This window comes from Numida meleagris, chromosome 2 (assembly GCF_002078875.1).
Source record: "Numida meleagris isolate 19003 breed g44 Domestic line chromosome 2, NumMel1.0, whole genome shotgun sequence".
Lineage (NCBI taxonomy): Eukaryota > Metazoa > Chordata > Aves > Galliformes > Numididae > Numida > Numida meleagris.
Genome location: NC_034410.1, coordinates 121599502 through 121621433, shown reverse-complemented (window position 1 = coordinate 121621433; position 21932 = coordinate 121599502). Strand labels below are relative to the sequence as shown.

General features: G+C 37.1%; 1 protein-coding gene and 1 long non-coding RNA gene across 2 annotated transcripts in view; one reads left to right on the top strand and one right to left on the bottom strand.

The window, feature by feature from the left end:
• The window catches only part of LOC110394781, a 37045-nt gene extending 18091 nt beyond the window's left edge, over window positions 1-18954 (top strand). The window contains exons 5-6 of the long non-coding RNA XR_002435877.1: window positions 13653-13734; window positions 14340-18954. This is a non-coding gene — a long non-coding RNA (uncharacterized LOC110394781). The remainder of the gene's footprint in view (window positions 1-13652; window positions 13735-14339) is intronic.
• ATP6V0D2 (ATPase H+ transporting V0 subunit d2) lies at window positions 1725-19251 on the bottom strand. The gene is made up of 8 exons (XM_021388780.1): window positions 18969-19251; window positions 13879-14050; window positions 11890-12068; window positions 9573-9652; window positions 7736-7813; window positions 4281-4457; window positions 2979-3056; window positions 1725-2452 (listed from the first exon to the last, which is right to left on the bottom strand). The coding sequence occupies exons 1-8, from the start codon at window positions 19096-19098 to the stop codon at window positions 2291-2293; spliced, it is 1056 nt and encodes a 351-aa protein (XP_021244455.1). The 5' UTR covers window positions 19099-19251; the 3' UTR covers window positions 1725-2290.

Below are 21932 nucleotides of genomic sequence, written 5' to 3'. Positions count from 1 at the left end.
GTATGTGATGATTATATGTGTATATATATATATATAAGTTATATATATACACATACTAGTATGGAGACTAATTCCTTAAAGTGAACAATTTAAATTATACTGTCTGTAGGAAAATCTGAATGTATGAGGATTTGTAACTCTGACATCCCAGTTCCCTTTTTAGTCTGTTGATTCTTATTAAATGAAATGTAACTGATTCCTAGTACATCTGTCCTTACTTAGCAAGTATCTAGAATGTTGTCTTGAAAAAAATCCAGTCAGTACTGATGCTGTCCTTTCCATAGCCTAAAGAACCATTCTGATGTCAACATAATCATGTAAGCTGCAACTCCTCCTTTCTTTCTGAGCTCACTATACACAGACTGTAGCAATAGCAGCTGCATATCTTCCCTGGCACAGAATGACTTAGGGTGGAGAACAGATTCTTTCCCCTTCAAATCACTTCACAAAATTCTTGGCAGAAAGCCAGATGATTTGTTCTGTTCAAGTAAGGAGGTTTGAATTATCAGCGTAGAAAAAATATTCTTACAACTGTGCTGAAACTGTGTTTCTGCGTCCTAGATCTGTTGATTGTGTTGTTCTTCTGCCCATAACCATTTTTTAATGCAATTAGTAAACCATGTGGGAAAATGAACATTTTAGACAATGTATCCCCCTTGGTGTCTTTATTGCAGTATATGACATAGTTTGTATTGTAGGTGGGGACTGGAAAGTGTTGGTCAGAGATTAGAGTGGGAAATAACATATTAAGAAACTCAAGGTAGTAGAAGCAGTGGAAGGAAATCTTACAAATCAGCTTTTTTTCTTTTTTTCTTCTGAATTACTGTGTTTACTAAATAAAGAAGCCTGCATATAGAAATAAGATTTGTATTACTTCTTTTTAGTCAATTCTTCTAAATTCCTGATGAACTATTTCCAAAGGAAACTTTCTCTGAAAATAGTTTTTGAAGTAATAGTGTAAGGTTCTCTGTGCTTTGTGATAGTGCAAAATATTAAAAGCCTTCCCTGTTCTCTCTTAAATCAGTATGGGACATCCTGGGATGTAACCTACTGGTTATAATTATAATTTAAGAAGTGTAGCTTCAACTATTAAAAAGGTGATCTTTTTTAATTTTTATGTGTGTATGTATTACAGGGAGAGATACTTCTCTGTTCTCAAAACCGTGATGCCTGAATGCCATAATTCTGAGGTGTTGACATCATATATATTTATATTTCTGTTTACTCAGCAAGAAATGGACTTCATTTCTGCATCATATTACATTCTCAGTTGAAGATTGAGATGTGCTGTTGTGCAGCCTAATGCTAAAGAGTCATGCAGAGAATCAAGGTGGGGGCTGTTCCAAAGACAAGAGGGTACATTTCTTGAATGAGTATGAAGTATGAGTATGGAGACAGAATGTTGATGTGGTTTTCAAAGTCCTTTATTTTTCCTCTGCAGAATTAGTCTTGTCCTGTGACAATCGGGCTTCAACTGTTCTCTCTATTTTTAGATACTGATCTTAGCCGACTCCTCAAATAGCTCAGTGCTGATGTTGTTTGTGCCTGATGTAAAACTGATACAGACTTGGCTGATATTTTCATTCATTTCTCATAATCTCTCCTAGCGCATTCATGAAGACGGTGTCTTTGGTGTGGTGGGAGGAGATAATTGTATTGCTGTGAAGTTGCTTGACACAGTGAACCTCAAGTGACCCATAAAGGAATAAATGAAGATATGCTTGTGACATCCCAATTATTTATTTGCATTTAGCTTCAGCGACAGGTTACAAAGTTCAGTTACAAAGGTTCAGGAAGTTTGCTCTTGAGATTCCTTGAGGGGAATCTCTGAGTAGCCCTAAATTTTATCCCCTGTTTGTGTAATACATTCTTCATAGAATCTTGTCTGCCATGAAGAGGACTGTAGGTGTGAGATAGAAATAGTGGTCTTTTGAAAACTTTGAATAAAGTTAAGCCAAAGTTAAGTTTTACAGACTTCTTTGGCATAATATTTACTTCCACAGCAGAGAAAGAATATGCATACAAGACCTTGCAGAGAGTTTTTATTGATTTGTTAATTTAAAATGGTCACAGTGAGGATCAAATTATCAACAAAAACTATGAAAGAGCCCATGAACATTTCCCAATACTTATATCTCTAATTATATATATTTTTTTGTCATGTTGTTATGTAGAAGGAGATTAGTATTACAATTAAAAACATAATAGTTAACTTTTAAAATAAGATTTTTCTTCTTTTATATGAACTAATACTTCTTTTCAGGCACTGTAGTATTATAAATTCTCAGATTTAGAAGATTGGAATGTAGTTATTAATTTTGGTTCTGTGTCTTTGAGAAATGCATTCTGCAATCCATACAATATTTCTGCATTCTTGCTCCTTTAACTTTATATAGGCATAAAATACTCCAAAGTGAAACTGATTGTTGAATGCAAGCATGTTCAACTTTATCTGTGGAAAAGATTAAATAAGAATTACGGTAAAATATTAGAAAGGCAAGTGTTATTTTTGATGGTAGCTTTCATCATCACAATTTCTGTGTAACTTTGCAATCACAACTGTACTTAGGAAACTCTTGAGTAGAAAAATAATTGAAACATTGTTTCTGGATTAGTTTTGGTAACAGACTACAGAAACATTACAGGTAAGTAAAAGGCTATGGTGAAATTCAATAGACTATTTAAAGGATATTTCATTAGGCAGTTTATATGAGACAGGTTTTGGATTGGCTATCAAAGCTGGCAGTTCTAAAGGTATTCTTCAAAAGAATGTCCTCGGATTTTTTATATTTAAAAAGTTAAATCCTTCTATTTTATTTCATTGGAAATTTGACAGCCATAGAAATCTTGTGGTTTTGAATACAAAGCCGAATTATGCAGTAAGGTAGAATCAAAAGCAATAGTACCTCATTATTGCTTTAAATGTTATTCCACAGGTTTAACTTCCACTTTGATACGTTATGGTTAGTATCTCTTACCTCATGTTCAAAAAATGCATCTTCAAGTGTCTTTTCTCCACTGTCATTCCCTACACCTTCAAACACAGCCTTGTATTCCTAGAAGCATAGAGATCCGCCCAATGGAAATAAGCTACTTTTGTATTCTGTGCATTACATTAATCTATTAATTAATCTACATTAAGTTATCTTTCTTTATAGAACTCCTGAATAGATTACAATTTTCTATAAATCAAAAGTTAAAATCATACAGTCACCAAAAGCAAAATAGGGTGTCTGTTCTTGTGTTTCTTACTGTCATTTCCTATTACTTAAGGTAATTTCTTGAAGGTACTAAACAAGACTGCAGAATGACATGTGACCTTTCACTCCTTTGGATAGAGAGCATTGAACTTCTTGTGCAAATAGTATCCATCAGAGCCAGATTTGGAAATGGAGCCAAACCCTGAACTCTGATCCTCCCACAGTTGATCATTTTATTTCCAGCAGTCAGATGGATTTAATTTATCTGCATTAATATTGTATCAAAATTCATCAGTTTGATATGTAATGCTGGAATATTCTGCACAGATATGTTTGATGTGTTACCTTTCTGTGTGATTTCCTTTTCTATGTGTTTGTTTTGTTTTTCCTATAAAGTAACAGTGCAAGGTAGGTCTATTTCAAAGGTTCCCAAATTCAGCTAAATATCTCACCCTCACATGAACAGGCTTGCTTTGTACCACAGAGACATGATGACACATGTTTCTAACATTATAATCATGCACAGAAACAGATGTGGAAAAAGCTGTAGATTGAAAAATAATTTCGTTTTGTGTAACTACTTTGAGGTAGCTTAATCAGAGCACCACACTTAATTCATAAAGTGTTTCATATAGGTTCATCTTTAATAACAGCCGTAGCTGCATCGGTATTAACTCCATTTACTTTTTTGATTCAATCAGTGATTTAGAGATTTCAGAAACGCGTTTTATTTTTACAGTACCCTAGCAAGAAATGAAGTTGCAGTCATGTGTGACAAGAATTGTTTGATCTGCTCATTTTAAAATGACTTAAGCTTTTGCTCCAAAATCTTGGAGGCAGCAACTCTGAAGTGAACCTCTGTTTGGGGAGAGTTAAGAAGCCAGAACAGCTTTGTTTATTAGGATATGATCTGATAGCATTTAAATGCTCTAAGAGGAATTTCGTATTGCTCTAGGATAGCAAGTTACCTGTGTCATCATATGAAAGACCTATGTGAATTTTCATTACAATTTTGTTGAGATTAAGAGATGTTAAGTATTTTTATATTCACTTTTTGTTTTAGGAAATTAGATTACTTACTGCATAGTAATCTGCAACGCACTTCACTTGCTCGTAGTCATCTGCATTGGCCAGCAGATGTAAGCCTTCTGGATAGAGTTTTCCACACGTTGGATATAGCTTCTCTCTGTCTTCTTTACTCAGCTCAGTGCCAAATGAATTAATGGTGATGATAAAGGCACGTCTGTCTGCCTCAAACTTAATGTATAAAACAAAGAATAGTCAGTGTTGTTTGAGATCTCATTGCAAAATAAAAAAGAGTATAGGGTTTTTTTTAGTAAGCTAAACTATGGGAACTTAAGAAAGAAAATTGTGTATTAGAAACATTTTACAAATTGGAAATTCTAGTTTGCAAATACTTGTTAAATTTTAGCTAGAAAATCAAACAGTGTTTTGCAAGCACAGTTTTTATTCTGTGAATTTTGTTCTGAAAATATCAAACACTGCTACTTCCACCTTCCCCTGCTAACTTGAAAAGGTGCTATCAACAAAAAATCTCTTTACACACCCTTTGGAATTGAGTATGAATACTCTTAAAAATAATAATGATGCACATGAGGATCAATAATCAATTGTACTGTTCTGGGATAACTCAGAGTGCTGCTGAGAGTAAAAGTTGAATGGAAATTTTGGAAAAAAATAGTTTCCTGTTTAAAACAATAATTTAATTCAGTGAAGGGGGCTGTTTACTTGGTAAGTTAAAGTTTTCAAGTGTTTCACATAACAGTTAATTTTTAATGCAGAGAAACAAGAGCTGTATTCCTTCTACCAGGGTTAGATGCCTGTAGTATCTATATTTCCCCTGCAACAAAAGACTGAAAATCATTCTAATGCTTAGATCTTGGGTTCTTCTTTTGTATAAGCAAAATACAATATGAATTGAAAATATGGCAAATTAAATTAATCTTACTCAATTCTGTCTGATTAAAATCTGTTCTTCTGTCTTGAGATCTAAATAGACTACAGTTCTCTTTTTTTCTTTAAGAACATTGATTACACGTGAAAAACTACTGAGTGAAAACAAGCATTCAGAGATTTTAGGCAGCTTGCAACATTTCTTACACTGTGAACTTTTGAACTGTTTTGAGCAGAAAAGTACACTTTTCTGTTGAATAAGACTGACACATGCCATTGCAACACTGTTCTACAAATTTAGCAGTTCAGCACATATTCATAGTTCCTACTCCTGTGTACTGGAACATATTGTAACACGGACCCAGCTGCCCTCTGGCACTGACTTCAGAGTAAGGAAAATGAATAAACAATACAGAAATAACGAGAAGAAAATAAGTGTGCTTGAAAAGCTTTCTAGCTAATGAATAACTGGGCCAAATTTGACTTTCCTTATTAATATGAACAGGCATATCAGCCCTAGTGAAACTGTTTTGGGGAAGGATGAATGCTTTTCTTTTTTAACCTATTAAAGCCATGTAAAAGTTAGCTGTTAGATTTGTAATATTTTGTTGGAAAAACATTCTCCTATGCAATTACAAATAACGCTGCTGGGCTTGGGTCCTAGTCCTGGTGGTTTCCAGCTTGAGGAAATTTGCAGGATCAATCCAGACCTTTCAACTTAACAAATTACTGGCACATGAATTTCTCCATAGTGGATAATGCTACAAGGCAGTTATTTAGTGACTTGGGACATTTCATTGCTGCAGGCAAAGGCAGGGTTACAGGATGACCATTTGCTAATTGCTTTTGTTTCTCTATGGAAAACTGAAGGTGTATGTCTGCTACCTGAGAATGCGTGGTGCCTTACCAACAGGCCTAACACTAGCTACAGTGCAGTCCTGCAGTTTTTTGCCAGGTTCAGGGTTAAACATGCAGTGCTTTTTGCCCAAAGAAAATAGATCATCAGTGCTTTTAAAGTGGATGGTTGGTACCCTGACTGATGGTCAAGAAGGTGGGAATTAAATACAGCCACCTCATTTTGACAGGATCAGAATAGATAACAAGTATTATCTTGAGTAATTAAACTTTGACTTTTTCTAACTCAACAGTTTGCCTTCAGATTATTAAAATATGATAAAAAAGGAAATCTAGAGGAAAAGTTTATCCTGCTGGCTGATTGACAATAGATAAGTTTCTCTAAAATTCCTATCACAGACCAAACTGTTACCCCTGGTACAAGGAGAGTTTAACAATATGCTTAACCTGTTTTTCATTAATAATCTTCTCTCAGCTAAAAATGAATTTGATGCAAAATCTGAATACACTGGGAAATGTCTTTACCTCTGCCAACCAATCTCTTGATTTTTATTTTTCAGAAAAGGAATAGTTGCAATATTTAATTTCTGATCAATCCAACTTGATTAAGGGTATTTTCATTAGAACATAACCAAAACATTATGAAGTGGTAAAATAAAATATGAAATTGCACTTGCACATCAGGACATTATTTCTTAAAATGTAATTTAGGCTCATTTTTTCTTTCAGAGATGAGCTCTCAGCTTATCTTTTTCCCATAATGCAAACTTTTAGTGTGAGGTTGTAAGATTTCAGTGAATTTTGTTCAGTCACTTTCCAGGGTATAAGTTTTGCTGATCCAGAAATAAGACTCCTGTGTGGGAATCACAGAATTTCAGGGATTGGAAGGGATCTCTGAAGATCATCTAGTGCAACCTCCCTGCTAAAGCAGGTTCCCTACAGTAGGTCACCCAGGAAAGTGTCCAGGCAGGTTTTGAATGTCTCCGGAGAAGGACGTTCCACCACCTCTCTGGGCTGCCTGTTCCAATGCTGTGCCAATCTCAAACATTGCAAAGAGTTATGATAAACCATGGGGGGAAACATTGAGCTGAATGCTGGGAACTCCATTTTAGGAATTTATTCATCTTTTTGTACAGTAACAAGACAATAACATTTCCTATACTGCAGGAATACTGTGGGAAATAGGAAGTTAGAACATTGTATGTCAAGGAAAAATTAAATATTAAACTTTTCTGAGTTGAGTTAAAAATAAATCCCGGAATTTTCTGCATGACACTAGATCTGAAGGTCAGTCAGCTCTAACTTCAACCATTAATTTTCATGAAAGAGTAAACAAAGATGATGGTGCCATTAAATTTAAAGATAATTGATTATTAAATATACATTAATGCCAGAATGTAGGTAGACCAAGTTCAATTTTGAGCTAGGAAATGTAAAAGCCCCTTTAATTTTAGTATTTCTACATGATACAGAAAAATGGTAAGGGGAAATAGTCTGAGATTGGCTAAATGAATTTGTTCTGCTTCTCTGTTGTAGAAAAATAATAATTGAGGCTCCCTCCTCCCTGGACTTGTTTCTCTAATCAAGATGTGTAAATCATTTTAGAATAAAGAATACATCTAGGATATATCTTAGCAAAACAATTATTTAAACACATGACAAATAGCTTTGCAAATGGAGAGAAAAGGAACAAGAAAAGCAAAGTGAATTAATTATGAAAGCATTGTGGAGTACTTTAATGTACAATTAGTTAATTTTTTTCTTACCTCAAGAATAGGTCTCATTATTTCTGCTGTAGTACCTCCTTGTTTTTCACAAAACTTGTAGAACGCCTCAAGATAAGACTACATAAAAAGAGGAGAGAAATATTTTAAATGCTGCTTAAGACCTGGACCACATAGTCACAAATCTCATTTTTAAATTCTTCTGTTAACTTTCATAGTTCTACCTATTGATTTAAATTTGAGTAAGTGCTTAATTTGCTGGATTTAATATTAAAGTGAAATTATTTTGTTCTTACTACATGTTTAAATGTTTTTAAAAGATGTTTTTGGACAACTATTATGCTTTCTTTGCTCTCTAAATAACGCTCTTTAGCTCCATTGAGTTTCTACTGCATAATAAGCAGATGGCTGTAGGAAACTGCATTTATAGTGTGGTGGAAGGGATTTGGGTATATGCCACGGCTGTTGGGCCAGCACTATGAGGACACACAAATTAATCCCTACTGCTCTACTCTTCAAACCCTGGATTAGAACAGAACAGTGTACAAAGCTTCTGTAATACCAGTCTATACAGCCCTTTGGTCTATTGAGGATTCAGTCCTTTGCACCCACTTCAGTATACCTGAGCAGGAAGGACCTGAAATATCTCAGAGAGTTGTTCCTCCTGCCTCCCCCTCCTCCAGAATACCATCTTAGGGGACATTTATGTCATCAATGTGTCATACAACTTCACACAGTCTCGTACAAAGAAGCTCCCAGTAGCTACACAATTAAGTGAATTTTAAGTAGAGACATCTCAGGAGGATCTGCTGCTTGAAATTTTGTGTTAGGTTGTGTATAGTTCTCCCTGATTGTAGAGCTGAAATATAATTGATTGCATTGACAGCTGAAGCAGAGGAGAAAGGATATGTTAATAATTTAGAAGTGTTTGCAGAATGATCCCCTGATTCTTAGGAAAAGAAAAAAATGAATATTAGATTTAGAAAGTGTAAATGTATGGTCATCCACACAGAAAATATGAATCAAATCTGTATGTAAACAAACAGAAGTGCCTAATTTAGTAGTAACTGATCTTGTTATGAATTAAAGTTAAGTAGCAGAATATTCTACAAACAAATATTATTTAGAATTTAGAAATATCACTTGTAGGAAAAACAAAAGTATTTTTTCTTTCCCCTTAATGTAATCAGGTCACTATAAGATTACTTCCCGCAGTCTGAGGCATCCACTGTGAAAGACAAAAATGAAATCGGAGAGAATGTGCTGGGTGGAACCATTAACAGAATAAAATATAGATAGCTCTTAAAGAGACCAGCATACGATTATTGACCTGCGTGCTAATATCTGGAAAGTACCTTGAAATCACAAGGCACAAGTTAGATGCACATCCTTACAGCAATATGTCATAACAACACTAAATATAATTTTTTAAATGAATGAAAATTAAACAAAAATGCCCTCTAGATTCAATGCTATTACACATTTTCAGATCACATCTACCTTTTATAAATATAAATGCTAGCCAAAAGCCTGCCTAGGATCACATAGGAGATAGCAGTTCTGTGGCATTTGGACGATAAATTCATAAACAAATGAATCCGGATATTCATCTGACATCTAAAGCATTTTCATTAGTGAGATATTAAATTAGGATTTTGATGCAGACCCAACATTTGAAATCTCTCCAAACACTGGAGTAGAAATCAGAGGAGCAGGAGTCGATTCCCAGACTCACCATCAGCCAGGTGACCTTAGGCAGCTTGCTTCATCTCACTGTGCTTCTGTTTCCCCATGCATAAAACAGGGTTAATGATAATGACCTCCTTTTGTAAGATGCTTTTAAAATGCCAAATATTATTATTACATCGCAAGAACTTGCCTTGTACAGTTTGTTGCGCATTATTTCAACGTTCATTTCATCCAGGTCATTTTCAGACAAGCAGTCTTGAAAGAAAGCAGCTGAAAGGAGAGTTTATTACCTTGCAGTATAAATGTACATGCTGATAATATGCATCTCTTGTCTATTGCCATTTACCAGTGTGTGAGCAAATATCTGACATTTCTGTTGTATAAGAAAGAGGAAGAGAAATCCTCTTGATTTTCTTTTTATCCCCTTATTCCCTCCTTTCTAATGACAATCTGTTGCAAAGGGAATCAATCAGTGCAGCAGCCAGAGTCCACATCTCTTGAGATCATCAGATGGGAAATGTTAATAAAAGCCCTGATCTTCTCTGAAGTAGATGGTTTTGTCATTAGGGAGATTTTCTAGTGGGGAACATGAAAGATAACTTTTGTCCTAAATCTTGCAAGTATTCTGCATTTGTTAAGGTGAATTGTCTTGCCTAGTTTACCTCTTCCTCCAGTATGTTTGTCAGAGACACAAAGGCAACAGGATGCAACTAGAATGCAGTCTTTGACCTTGACTATCTGCAGATCTAAGTCCTCTGCTAGAACTGTCTGAAGAGCAAACTTTTGAAAGGGCAGGCAGGGGATGTGGTTCATTTGTGTGGCTGTTCCTCTTAAAAATAGTATATTCATTACTGGCAAAGGTATGCCAGTCTCTCATGTCAGTGGGGCTGGCCAGTGCTGCATTAGAGACACTATTGCTTCAGACACTGACAAGAAGAGGTGGTATGGTGTTCAGGGAGAGTGCGTGAGTCTGGCCATGTTTTGAGGTCTTCTCCCTTTTTCTTTGTGAAAATGTGCTTAAGAAAGGGGAGAAAAATATTGGACTGAAAGTGGAGAAGGGATCAAAGAGTGAGAAACTGCTGGGGGAACACCATGGTCAGAGGAGGAGAATAACTTGCCCCATGTCATAGAATCATAGAATGGCAGAATGGCTTAGGTTGGAAGGGACCTTAAAGGTCATCTAGTTCCAATCCCCTGCCATGGGCAGGGTTGCCACCCACCAGACCAAACTGTCCAGGGCCTCATTGAACCTGGCCTTGTACACCTCCAGGGAGGGGGCATGTATAGCTTCTCTGGGCAGCCCATGCCAGTGCCTCACCTCCATGTCTCTGGAGCAGATATTCTCTGACCCTTACAGAGAATGTGCATTGGAGCAGATGCTCCTAACAGCAGCTGTAGCCTGTGGAAAGCCCACCTAAGAGCCAGATACATGTGAGAAGGAAGGAGCTACAGAAACAGCCAACAGGTATTGACCATCACCTGCTGCCCATGTCTCTCACTGCCTCGTTGAAGGGACTGGACTTATCTGGAGGTGGGAAAAGGGAAATGACTGGCGCTAGGGAGTGGGAAAGGAGCAGGAAAGGTGATTTTCCTAAGTGTGTAACTGTTTGTCTCTTTTCTCTTTGTCTCTTTCCTAATGCCTGAATTGGGAGCTAAAGCTACATATTTGGCAACATATTAATTTTCAGAGAGTTGATCTGTTTTGTGTACAACAGCAGTATTTTTCATTTTCTTCCCCCATCCCACTGGAGGTAGTGGGAGAGCAAGCAGCTGGGTGGGAGTCTGGCTGCTACCTGAGGCCAACCCAGCAGCCCACCACACCTGGCTGGGCAGCAGGACACGAAACCACACACAGTACTCAAGATGAGGGTACACAGTGTTTTCTTGTATGATCAAATCCATCCAGATCCATCTGTACCCTTTCCAACAGCAGCCGCTGCTGCACTTTGAGCAAAATTTCATCCCAGTTTCTGAATGCAGTGTTCCCAGCCCTCGCTCTGCTTTGCCTTTAGATTTATTCCTTCAGGATGGGATTGTCTCTGTGCTTTAATAATGCCCAAATCCTCATAAGAGAGATTCTAGATTCTACCACAACATCTAATATTTATTAGTATCTGTCTGTTTCTTGATCCTTAGTGAGAGATAGGCAAGATTTCATCTTACATGTTTTAATTATAGATGCAGGTGTTGAAATAAAAATCTAGATGCTGTAAATCAGCAGCTGTACTTGAGTATAAAAGATATCCATTACTCTTCTTGAGTAGCATGTTTTCTTTGTGTCTGCTTCCCAAAGTTGATAGAGAAGTTGTTAATAAATGTTGCCAGAAAATGTCTTGCACACCCCTCCTGAAGAACTTGATCCAATTTATCAGCCAGTTATTTATACGTTTCACGTTACCAAAACACAGCACATCCAATGGAAAACATGTTAGCTGATCTCAGTTGTTCTTAAGAATACAAAATTAGGAGTTTCAAGAAGCAAATAAGAAATAATTTAGTATTCCTACCTAGTGGTGTGTCTACCAAAATTGCATTGAACAGCTCAGTGGGGTTTGAGGCAATGCTGACTGCTTCCATTTGCTCAAAACTTCCCAGTGGATGACATTTGGGAACAAGTTCAGCTATGGGTCGCTGGTGTAATGTGCCAGTTATTAAAAGAATTACATTATCAATCATGTAGCTGTATCTGTATTTGAAAGAAAAATAAATGAACCTTAGCTTTATAATGAATTTTGTCTTGAAAAAATATAAAAGCCAAATTTTTCAAAATTAGTGAGAACACTGAAGACTGAAATGACCGTAGTATTTGCAGGTTTGTACCTTCACTCATTATCAACATCTCACTTAACAAAACCAGAAGTTTTTAAATAGCAAACTGTGTGACACAGTTTTAATTTTAAATCACGTGATTAGTTTTCTAAAGATGCTTTTAAAGAAAAAGAAACAGAAACATGAATATAAGAAGCACAACAGCTGTGAAATGTAGATTTGATATAATAAGTGACAACATATGATATCAAAACATAAACCACCTGACTAAGCAGCTTCTCTAGTTTGGGATTTTGTTATAGAGAGCATCTGGATGGAGTGCACAAGAATCTAGGCCCTAAAACTGCAGAAGCTATGTAGACGTAGACTAATCTTTTTTCTTTCTCAGCTTTAAACATCCTCCAGGAGGAAACTATGAAGAGATTATTACAAATTTCTTCCTTATTGCTAAAAGTTTTCTTTTTAGTAGAAGTTTCCTATGAGTTTCTTACTAGTGTTACTGTCAGAGACTGTTAAGAGTTTTGTCAACAACTCGGAAATACGAAAGCTATTCCTTTGGGACACTTGTAACAAGTATACTACACTTCAGCTTGTGTTATTGGTTCAGAACACAGCTAGAGACACATAGAGATTAACATGATCCCACACGAAATCTGTGACGGAGCTCAAGGATCTAGTGATACATTGCTCAGTGACACCATGGTTTTGCTAAATATCTTGAATTACTGTCTCCATCATTATCGCAAAACAACCGTGGGCAGAGTGTATGCACATGTGTACAGATGCATGTCAATCAGTATGAGAAAAAAGCTGTCATTTTCACTTTCATTTCTCTGAAGCAAAACCTAAATATTGTATGGATACAGGTCGTAGCTGTCCCAGGGCAGTCTTTAGTATCCTGTTGGTATAATAGCCTGAAAAGGATTAGTCACATTTGTACATGAGCAACAACAACAAAAAAAGAATGATAGTTTATTTTAATGTTATGATAAAAATATTCCTTGAAAGTAAGCTGAACAGTTCAGTGATCTTGTCCGAAGATCGAGGGGAGTAAACAGTTAAGTAAAATATCCTGGCGACATTTCACTAATCCATGTTGTTATGCTGCTATAAAGCAGAACCCCATTCTTTCCTTAATGTTAAGTCATTTATTTACAAGTTTTGTCTGTTTATATCTGTAGAGAGATCAGAACTTTCTCTTCATGTGGCTTCAAACAAAGTGGCTTTAAACAAAGCCACTTGGATTTAAGTATCTTGCTGTATGCAGCAAGTTGTTGTTTCAGTGTTCAAATGGTATAAGTACAGTAGGTATATGATGTGTTCTTTCTTCCTTTAAACAAACTCTAGAACTTACCGTATGCCCAGGAATTAAATCACTGCACTGGAAATTGTTAATCTTTCATGAATCACCCAAACAAACTTAATTTTGGAAAGTTAATTTCTGAATTAAATGATGTTTGAAAATAACAAGAGTTTTTCTCCATCTCTATCACTACTTCAGGCCCCATACACAGTAAAGAGTCTGCTCTTCTTGTGTTCTTCAAAAAGTGTAAATATTTTCAGGACAAGTATTAGCAAATAAGGTATGTAAATATTACTGTATCAAAGTAATTTCACTGTTTTGAAATTTAATGCAAATTCCAGTAAGATGTATTTACATTGTTTTAACCTGAAGCAATGTTTTTGCTTTGGATTTATAATTTAAACAATGTGGTAACATTACTTACGTGATAAAATTCAGAAAAGTGGCGAGCGGTTCAAAAGCATGGTTTCTGAAGTAATGAAATTCCGTGAGTAGCTTTGTTTTCAGTTTATCATCAATGGTGGAAATAGTGAGAGGGCCAGATTCGTTAGCCAGGAAGTTGCCGTAGTCTGTAGTCTGTAGATGTAACTTCAGATCTGGAATTAGATTCAAGGAAGAATAAACTGTCACTATGTTGTTACAAACCAAATTAAAAAACTTTTTTAGTATGTTCATTTGTACATTATATTTACATATGAAGGGTCTGTTCAAATGCTATTGCCTTCTACTTGTAAGACTTATTGCCACAAGAAACCACAAGTAGTTGACACCTTTGCTTGAGATTTTACTAGTAAATTTAATTAACAGTTACAGCAGGCACAGTGTTAATTACTGCTTTCTCTAGCTCCTTCCCAGTCAAGTTTGTTCATTGTTTTGATTTCACAGATTTTTTCAGGATGCCACTATCACACCATTATAACTTGTCAGTTGCTTTGTCTCCTGCGCTCCTATGGACTGTTCTATACCAATGGGAATCATCCTGTGACTTAAGATCTTCAATTTTCATGTGGATCATTTAAGTCTCATGTAAGACTATAATTTCATGTAATCAAACTGCCTAAAGTAGAGAGAACACATCTTGTCTGACTTAGACTTGTCTCCAAATGAGTTCTGCAGAACGGTGCTTGAAAGGGCACAGTTATACCCCCTTTTCTGTTTTGGCTTTGTCTGATCTATGTCTGCTGTTAACAGATCCTAAGAAACTGTTCCAGAAACTTGGGTTATCGTGACATATTCAATATCTTCATATACAAAAAGGTTGATTAGACAGCAAGGTTGAAATAAGCTTTTATAATAGCAAAAAAAAAATTAAAAAAAAAATTAAATCATTTGATAAATTTCCTGTTGTAGCTATTTTCCACCATGAAATGAAAGTAAAGATATGAATCAGTTCTTAGTGTTCAAAGTGGTTTAGCACTTCCTTTTAGAAAAGGCCCTGGTATACTGTGTAATTATACTCAAATGTTATATTAAAACTACCATAAATGATAGATTGGGATAATATTACGAGATTTTAGCATTAATAGTGATTAGATTTCCAGGTAAAAACTGTAGTGATGTTTAGGGAAATGAACAGCAACACTCACGGTGACTGAATTAAAGGTGTGTCTATAAGAGAAGTTAATATGAAGTTAGTATGGTGTGCATTTATTAGTATAGTAACTACTCTTCCCTAATTCTCCACAGGTATATTTTATTAGTATGCATTAAGGTTGCCTACACTGAGACTTCGTGCCACAGGACTAGTACACTGCAAATTCTGACTCCTAAATCTAGCACCAAAACTATGAGATAGATCACCCTTAGAGCTTTGTATGTGAGTTCTGCTGCCACCTCAGCTCATTCCAGTGACTGCAACAACACGCTGTTTTGGATAGGACAGCCACGCTCTGCTACTGCTCTGGAACTGTTAGCACTTCTCTAGATCTTCCTGCAATAGACAGGGGTCATGTTACCAGCATAAAATAATTTCAGTACTGGCTTCCATCCGGGAAGAATGCAAATATGAACAAAGGAAAATTCCTGTATTTCAGCTGTCAGTGTTAGCATAATCCATCTGCATTATGTGTTTCCTCATACAGTCATCCGCAGGAAAATTGTATGTAGGAAATGTATGAAGTTCACATTTATTACAGGAGCAAAATCATGATTTAACTCACAATTAAGCAGAAATTTAAGAGAATGCATGTCTAAAGGGAACTGATGCTCAGAGAGAGGGTAATTCAAGAAGAGTGGGGTTAAGATAGGAAGAAAGAGTCCTGCAAGAAGTTGAACCGAGCGTTAGTCCGAGCTCTTGGCACCAAGCATGCGGAGTCTTGTGTGACTCCTGACTGTGACAGCCAGCTGCCATCACATCTCAGTTACACCGTTATTTCAGCTGCTGCATGCTGGCGTTCTAGCATGGCAAAGCATTAACTTGTTTCATCAAGGTGGGAGCAAAGCTGGGCGGCTTATCCTTCTGTGACTTAGTGCCCATTCTAGAGACCAGCATTCATTCTGTCACACAAGGAGTCAAGGAAAGAATAAAGCACTTGATTAAAAACCTCCTGTGTTCTACTTCAAAGAGCATCAGCAGCGTTTCCCTTGAAACAGATGATGCCATAGGGCCAAACTAGCAGTGTGGCACATTGCAGAGCTTCCAGCCAGTGTTGCAACCCAAAAGGCAGCTCCATCAAAATAATACTGATTCAAACAGCCTAAAAGAATATCTTAATTAAGCTGAAGGCCTCTTCTCCTCTCTGTGTGGCCCTGAATTGAGAGGGCACAGTGGTATCATAAGCTACTTAGCATTCTCCTTTTTCCCTTTCCCTCTCACTGTTATACTCTCCCTGTAATTATCAAGCAGATGTCAAGCTCTAACCTCCCGTTTTTCTTGTGGTTCTCCTGTACTGACATTACGGTCTCTCCTCTAGAGATATAGAAACCACTCTGAAATTAAAAGATCTTTTTGATTCTATTTATGGCTTACTTGGGGTGGTTTTGATTCTGTTTCTGCTTTTTTGTTTTAGAACATTTATAATAATTTAATCTTAGGCCAGTTTTTGTGGTCTGGTGCAATGCCACAGAATGCAAAGCGGTGCAAGCTTATTACCTTTCAATGTGAATTCATGAATTGAAGGCACTCTAGGACAAGCAAGATACAGTACTACAGCACTAACACATGTGCTGGACCTTTTAATTGGAAAGAAGATCCACCTACACAGCTCCATTTTCTACTTCAGAGGTAAGGGCCTGGTTTTTGTGTACTGTACACTTGTGATCCAACATTATATTACAGCATCATGTATGTGCAGAGCGGTGTTTGCATTTAGGCACATGTGCAAATCTGATGTTTCTCACAGGATTTTCATTAGAAATAGCATACTTAGTAAATAACTGAGGGGAGCCTGCTGTCTGGCTAACAGAAGTGGAAGATGCTACAATGGAGATAGAGGTGTTCTGTAGATGAATAGGGGAAAAAAAAGGAAGTGATAGAAGGTACTAAAGATGCCCTTCTAGGCAGGTTGATGAAGGCTGCTCTTTCTGTTGCTAAAATGCATTTGCATTCTAAAGTTGAATGAATATTAGAAAAAAGAAAGTTCAAAAATAAAGAAGTCAATGTTCTTCCTAAGTCCTAATGAGAAAGTGATTATTACCTCTCTGCTGTGATCTGCCCATAAAGAACTGTGCATACATAACAATGGTTTTGTTTTTAAATATCTTGTAGAATGAGTTAAAATAAAAGTAGTTTTCCTTGTGTCTGTTGAACAGGAGCAAGAATTCTGTGGGAATGGATGAGGAAAATATTATTTCCTAATATGCTTTTAACAACATTTAACATTTTCTATTTTTTGTCTAATTAAAAAAGAGGCAGGATCTTTTTTTTCTAGCGCCTTTGGTGACATCATCTCCTGAGCTCCTCTGTAGAGAAAATGAAGCCTGTCCTTTATAGATGTTTGAAGTTCTATTAGCTTTTCCTGGAGCATGTGTAAATTCGTGGAGCAGAACTTCTTGATTTAAACAGTTAAATACAGTATCAAGGTTATCTGTGGAGTCTTTAATTTCCATAGAAGTTAAAGAAATGGAAATTAGCTGGTTTTGGCTCCCATCATAGAATCATAGAATCATTTGAATTGGAAGGGACCCTTAAAGATCACCTAGTCCAAGTCCCCTGCAATGAACAGGGATGCCCACAGCTGGATGAGGTTGCTCAGAACCTGGTCCAGCCCGACCTTGAGTGTCTCCAGGGATGGGGCATCCTCCACATATCTGGGCAACCAGTTCAAGTACTTCACTTGACTTATCTTTAAAAAAAATAAATACATTTCAATTCTCAGAGTAAGTGTGTTGTGTGTGTCCAAACTGCTGTTGTATGAAATGGAGAGTTGATGCAGCTCTCCAGCTCATCAGCTGAAGAGGGCACATGCACTTCGTCAGCTGACAAGACTCTGGATCCTACTGACTGTACTGAGAATCTCTTCTTCAACTGTGAGGAGTTTCATCCAGCTGACAGCTAAATACCCACACATCTATTTAAATATAGTTGTTTTAATCTGGAAGATTAATGGTGTGCAACCTCCCAGGTTTATATTTTAATAGTTTAGACAGCCTCAAAACTCTGTTGTATGTGTGACTCAGCAGGTTTTGCACTTCTCATTTCCTCAACTCTATCACTGCATAGACAAAGCAGCTCTAAACAGAATGAGCTTATTAAATCTTGCTGTTCTTTTTTCAATGAATCTAGTATCTCCATATTATAGATAAGATTTCAGTGTACAATCGTAGCTATTATTTGAAGTCAAGAAACTTTGTGTTCCTTTAGAAAGGTGATTTTTTCTGTTGCATTTTTTCCTGCCAAGTGTCTAGGGATATGTCATATGATTCTTGCACAAGTCTGTCTTCATCAGGCTGTGACCAGTCTTGGCCACAGAAAGCTGTTTTGGAAACTACTGTGTGTTCTTTTTATTACTATGACAAAGTCACCTTGGAAAAAAAAAAAGCTTTTTTTTTTTTCCTTTAAGCTTGATAGTAATTTTTCTACCTTTGTGACATCTAGTTTCCTCTTCTGAGTAAGTAGAACATCCCCCATTGTCCTAGAACTCATGAAGTAATAATTACTAAAATTATATGTTTCATACAGAAATTCAGCATGTGCTTTTAATAAGATTTTGTGAGCTATTTTATCCATCTAAAATGATACTAAATGTCTATATTTGCACAGTTCTGTACAATGGTTAAACTTTGTGAGATTACCAGTAATGTCCATAGGAAATCTACAGATGGGATTTCCAAGTTAATCAGTAAACTGGAGCCCCCCATCATCTGGATTGCTTTGCAAATCACAGTCTACACAATCCTGCACAATAATTTCAACAGAAATCTGCTAGCTTCAATATGAGAACAGTTCTTAAAAGGAAATCCAAGTTATGCCTGTATTTTAAGATAAGGATTCCAGCACTTTAATCTTTTACCTTCCATCTTCAACGGTCCAAGCAACAGTATTTCTTCATAAGTAAAAGAAGCCAGCAGACTTACCTTCTAATGTCTCACACTGTGCTAAATTGACATAGTCTGCACTTGTCAAGATCCCGGCTTTGAACCCTCGGACCAGCCCTTCCAAGTAGCCATGGTCCACATTGAAGTAAAATTCTGAGTATCCTGGCATGGAGAAAAACAGATTCAGTCTCTCTGCTGGGTTCTTGATATTACTGATTATTTGCCACCAACTGTTTTCCTCCTCTTTGAAAGGAGTGACAAATAGTCACTGCTTTCCTGCCAGCCTATGATTGTGTTTTACCAACTAGTTTCTTCCTGTTTCTTGTTCTTAGTTTATATAGTTCCAGTATAGTTGATGCTTACACAACAGCCACCAAGTAAATCCAACTCCCTCAAGCCAGAGCCAGAAAATTAGTCTGTTATTGCAGAAAGAGAAGCCAAAAATGGAGTGTAAGATTTAAACTCCGATTGCAAAAATGCTGTGTACTGATTGGAAAATAAAAAGTTTTCAAAACTTGTCAGTATTTTCATATATTTTTAAATTCATTTCAACCAGGAAATGGTCTGTGAATGTCTGTTGAAAAAAAACAACCCTACACTTAAGCGGTCGACTGCAGAACACAGAAGAAAAAGTGTCTCATAGCCTATTCCAGGAACTCACATAGTTTTTGAGTGTCTTTGTATGCCTTGAAAAAAATATCTGGTTGCCAAACTGCCCATCATTATCATAAATATATACGCAAACTATAAGATTATTTTAATAATTACAGTGAACATTACATCGTGCCCCTTGTGCTAACCAAGGGGAAGGTCTTTGAAGGGTTTGGTTTTCATCAGCCTTTAAAGTGAATGTCCAGAACTTACCTCAAAACCATTGTTTGTCAAAGATCAAACCAAATACTCTGGTTATAATTCACCCAGATGTGGAAATAACTCTTATTTTTTCCTCTTACAAAATAAATACTATAAAAGTAGGAATCTTGATTTCATTAATTCAAATTAAGACTCCTGATTTCGATTAAAAATTAAACTAAAACTGTGCCAAATCTGTCAGTGAATTTTATACATTTTATACTGAACTGTTAGGTCTCCTGCCTTTCAGGCTTATGTGCCCCTGGGCTGACTCTTCAAAGTAGCTGTGCTTCTGTAATCAACACAAGAAGTCTTTTATGTTTGTTTGGTTTTTTTCCTAAATTCGTTATCACATGCAACATATGTCTGCAAGCTTTGCTGGAAGGGAAAGTCTCACTGCACAATGGGCGATGCTTAGCTGTACAGTCAGCTGGGGCGCAGGAACTGCCATGTGGTTGGAAGGTTAGCACCAGAACTACAGCAGCGGCCTGCCATCCGCCTCTCAACACTGAGGCTCAGTTTTCAGTGCTTTAAAATGTTTCATGCATGCTGCCGGCTGGAGACATGTGGCTTGGCTCTTCTATTGATCTCTTGTGCTGAAATGTGGCTGCAGGGAGAGCTGACGGCCTCTAAGACTTCCGCCCCTAACCTGGGAGCTGAGTGATGACAACCTGGTGCTCACCAGGCGACTTCTGTCTATACCGCCTTGCTCCTGACCATAGCAAGGCTCTGCTTGCCATGCAAGGAGACATGAGATGCCTGCATGTTTACTGTCCAAGCAGCCACCGTAGGAGGAAGGTCACCAGCTACCTGGCTTCTTGGTCAGGAGACCCCACTGGGCTCAGAGAAGCTACAAGGCATGAGGCTGGGCAGGCAGAGCTGAGTAAGGAGTGCTTGAAGCTGGAGGGTTGGATTAAAATTGACTCTGGCTGACAAGGTTAATTCCACGCCCATAACCAGTTGCAGGGGTAATGATGACAGCATTTTGGACATTTAAAAACTCATGTGCTCACACATGCAAGTCTAATTATTTGAGACTTTAAATGTTATAGTATTTTGCTTCTTGAAAACTAGGCAAATAATTTTAAGTAAGTCGGGTTTTAGCAATGTAGAGTTAACACAGCAAAAGATGAATAAGAAAGATGGGGCCCCCCGTCCACAAACAAGCAATCGGGATTTGTCCCCCAAGTCTGCATGCTCACAGTATTCAGATTTCTGATGCACAGGATGCAAGAACCTGACAGAAGTTTGTCGATGATGTTTCAAAATCCAGGGACATTCTTCAAGATATGCTATCTCTGTTAGTGCTTCCTTATTGCTACGTGAAGATATCCACATTTACCTTAAACCTGCTGTTTTTCTTTCTGTCATCATCATTATTCTAGCTTTTTCCACTCAACAGTCTCTGTTATTAACTTTTTTTCACTGAAAATAAATGAGGGAAAATAAAAATGCAAGGGACTTGCTGCTGTGTACACTATCAGCAATGTTTGTTTTTACCCTACACATCTCTAAAAGTGTGCATTAGCTAAACAAGGAGTGCCTCACAGCAGCTGAACCTGCCCTCCCCAGCTGCAATTGCCGCTATTGAGCGATGGAGCAAATCCAGCTGGTGGCAACCCAAGGCTGTCCTGCTGAGGAACTGCCAGAGCTCCAGGCAGCAGCCAGTGCAGAAATGGCTTTGCAACGGATCCTAAATTTAGTAAGGTTTGGGGTCATGTAAATACTGACTGGCAGGTGCAAATACCATCACTGGTGATCGTCCAGTGAGAAAGTGCTACCACAAGATCCAAAAATACCGCTTTGGGGACCATCTCATGAAATGTTATCACTCAGCAAACTTGTTTCACGAAATCTCTGTATTATTGAAAGATTTAAAGAAGCAGGATAAACTATTGAGTGATTGTATCTGTTAGAGAAAGGTCACCTTATCTGTTGGATAAGGTGTCAGAGCGTATAATCTGAATTAATAGGCTATATTCAGCGACATCAGGAAGTGCTCAGTTCTCTATTTTTTTGTTTCAAGAAAAGTTGTGGAGGAAAGGAGACATCTTCAGCAGCAAAATTTAGAAACGCTGCATACAATGATTGTAGTTAGGGATTTGACTGAATTTTTATATAAAAGATATGAAAGAGCACCTTCAGTACCTG

Excerpts from the sequence above, each read along its gene's own strand:
- ATP6V0D2 (XM_021388780.1), bottom strand. The coding sequence starts at position 19,098 with ATGCCAGGATACTCAGAATTTTACTTCAATGTGGACCATGGCTACTTG. Across the intron at positions 12,069-13,878 it reads ACTTTTCTGAATTTTATCAC|ATACAGCTACATGATTGATA; the intron begins GTAAGTAATGTT and ends TTTCAAATACAG. Across the intron at positions 3,057-4,280 it reads GCGTTGCAGATTACTATGCA|GAATACAAGGCTGTGTTTGA; the intron begins GTAAGTAATCTA and ends CTATGCTTCTAG.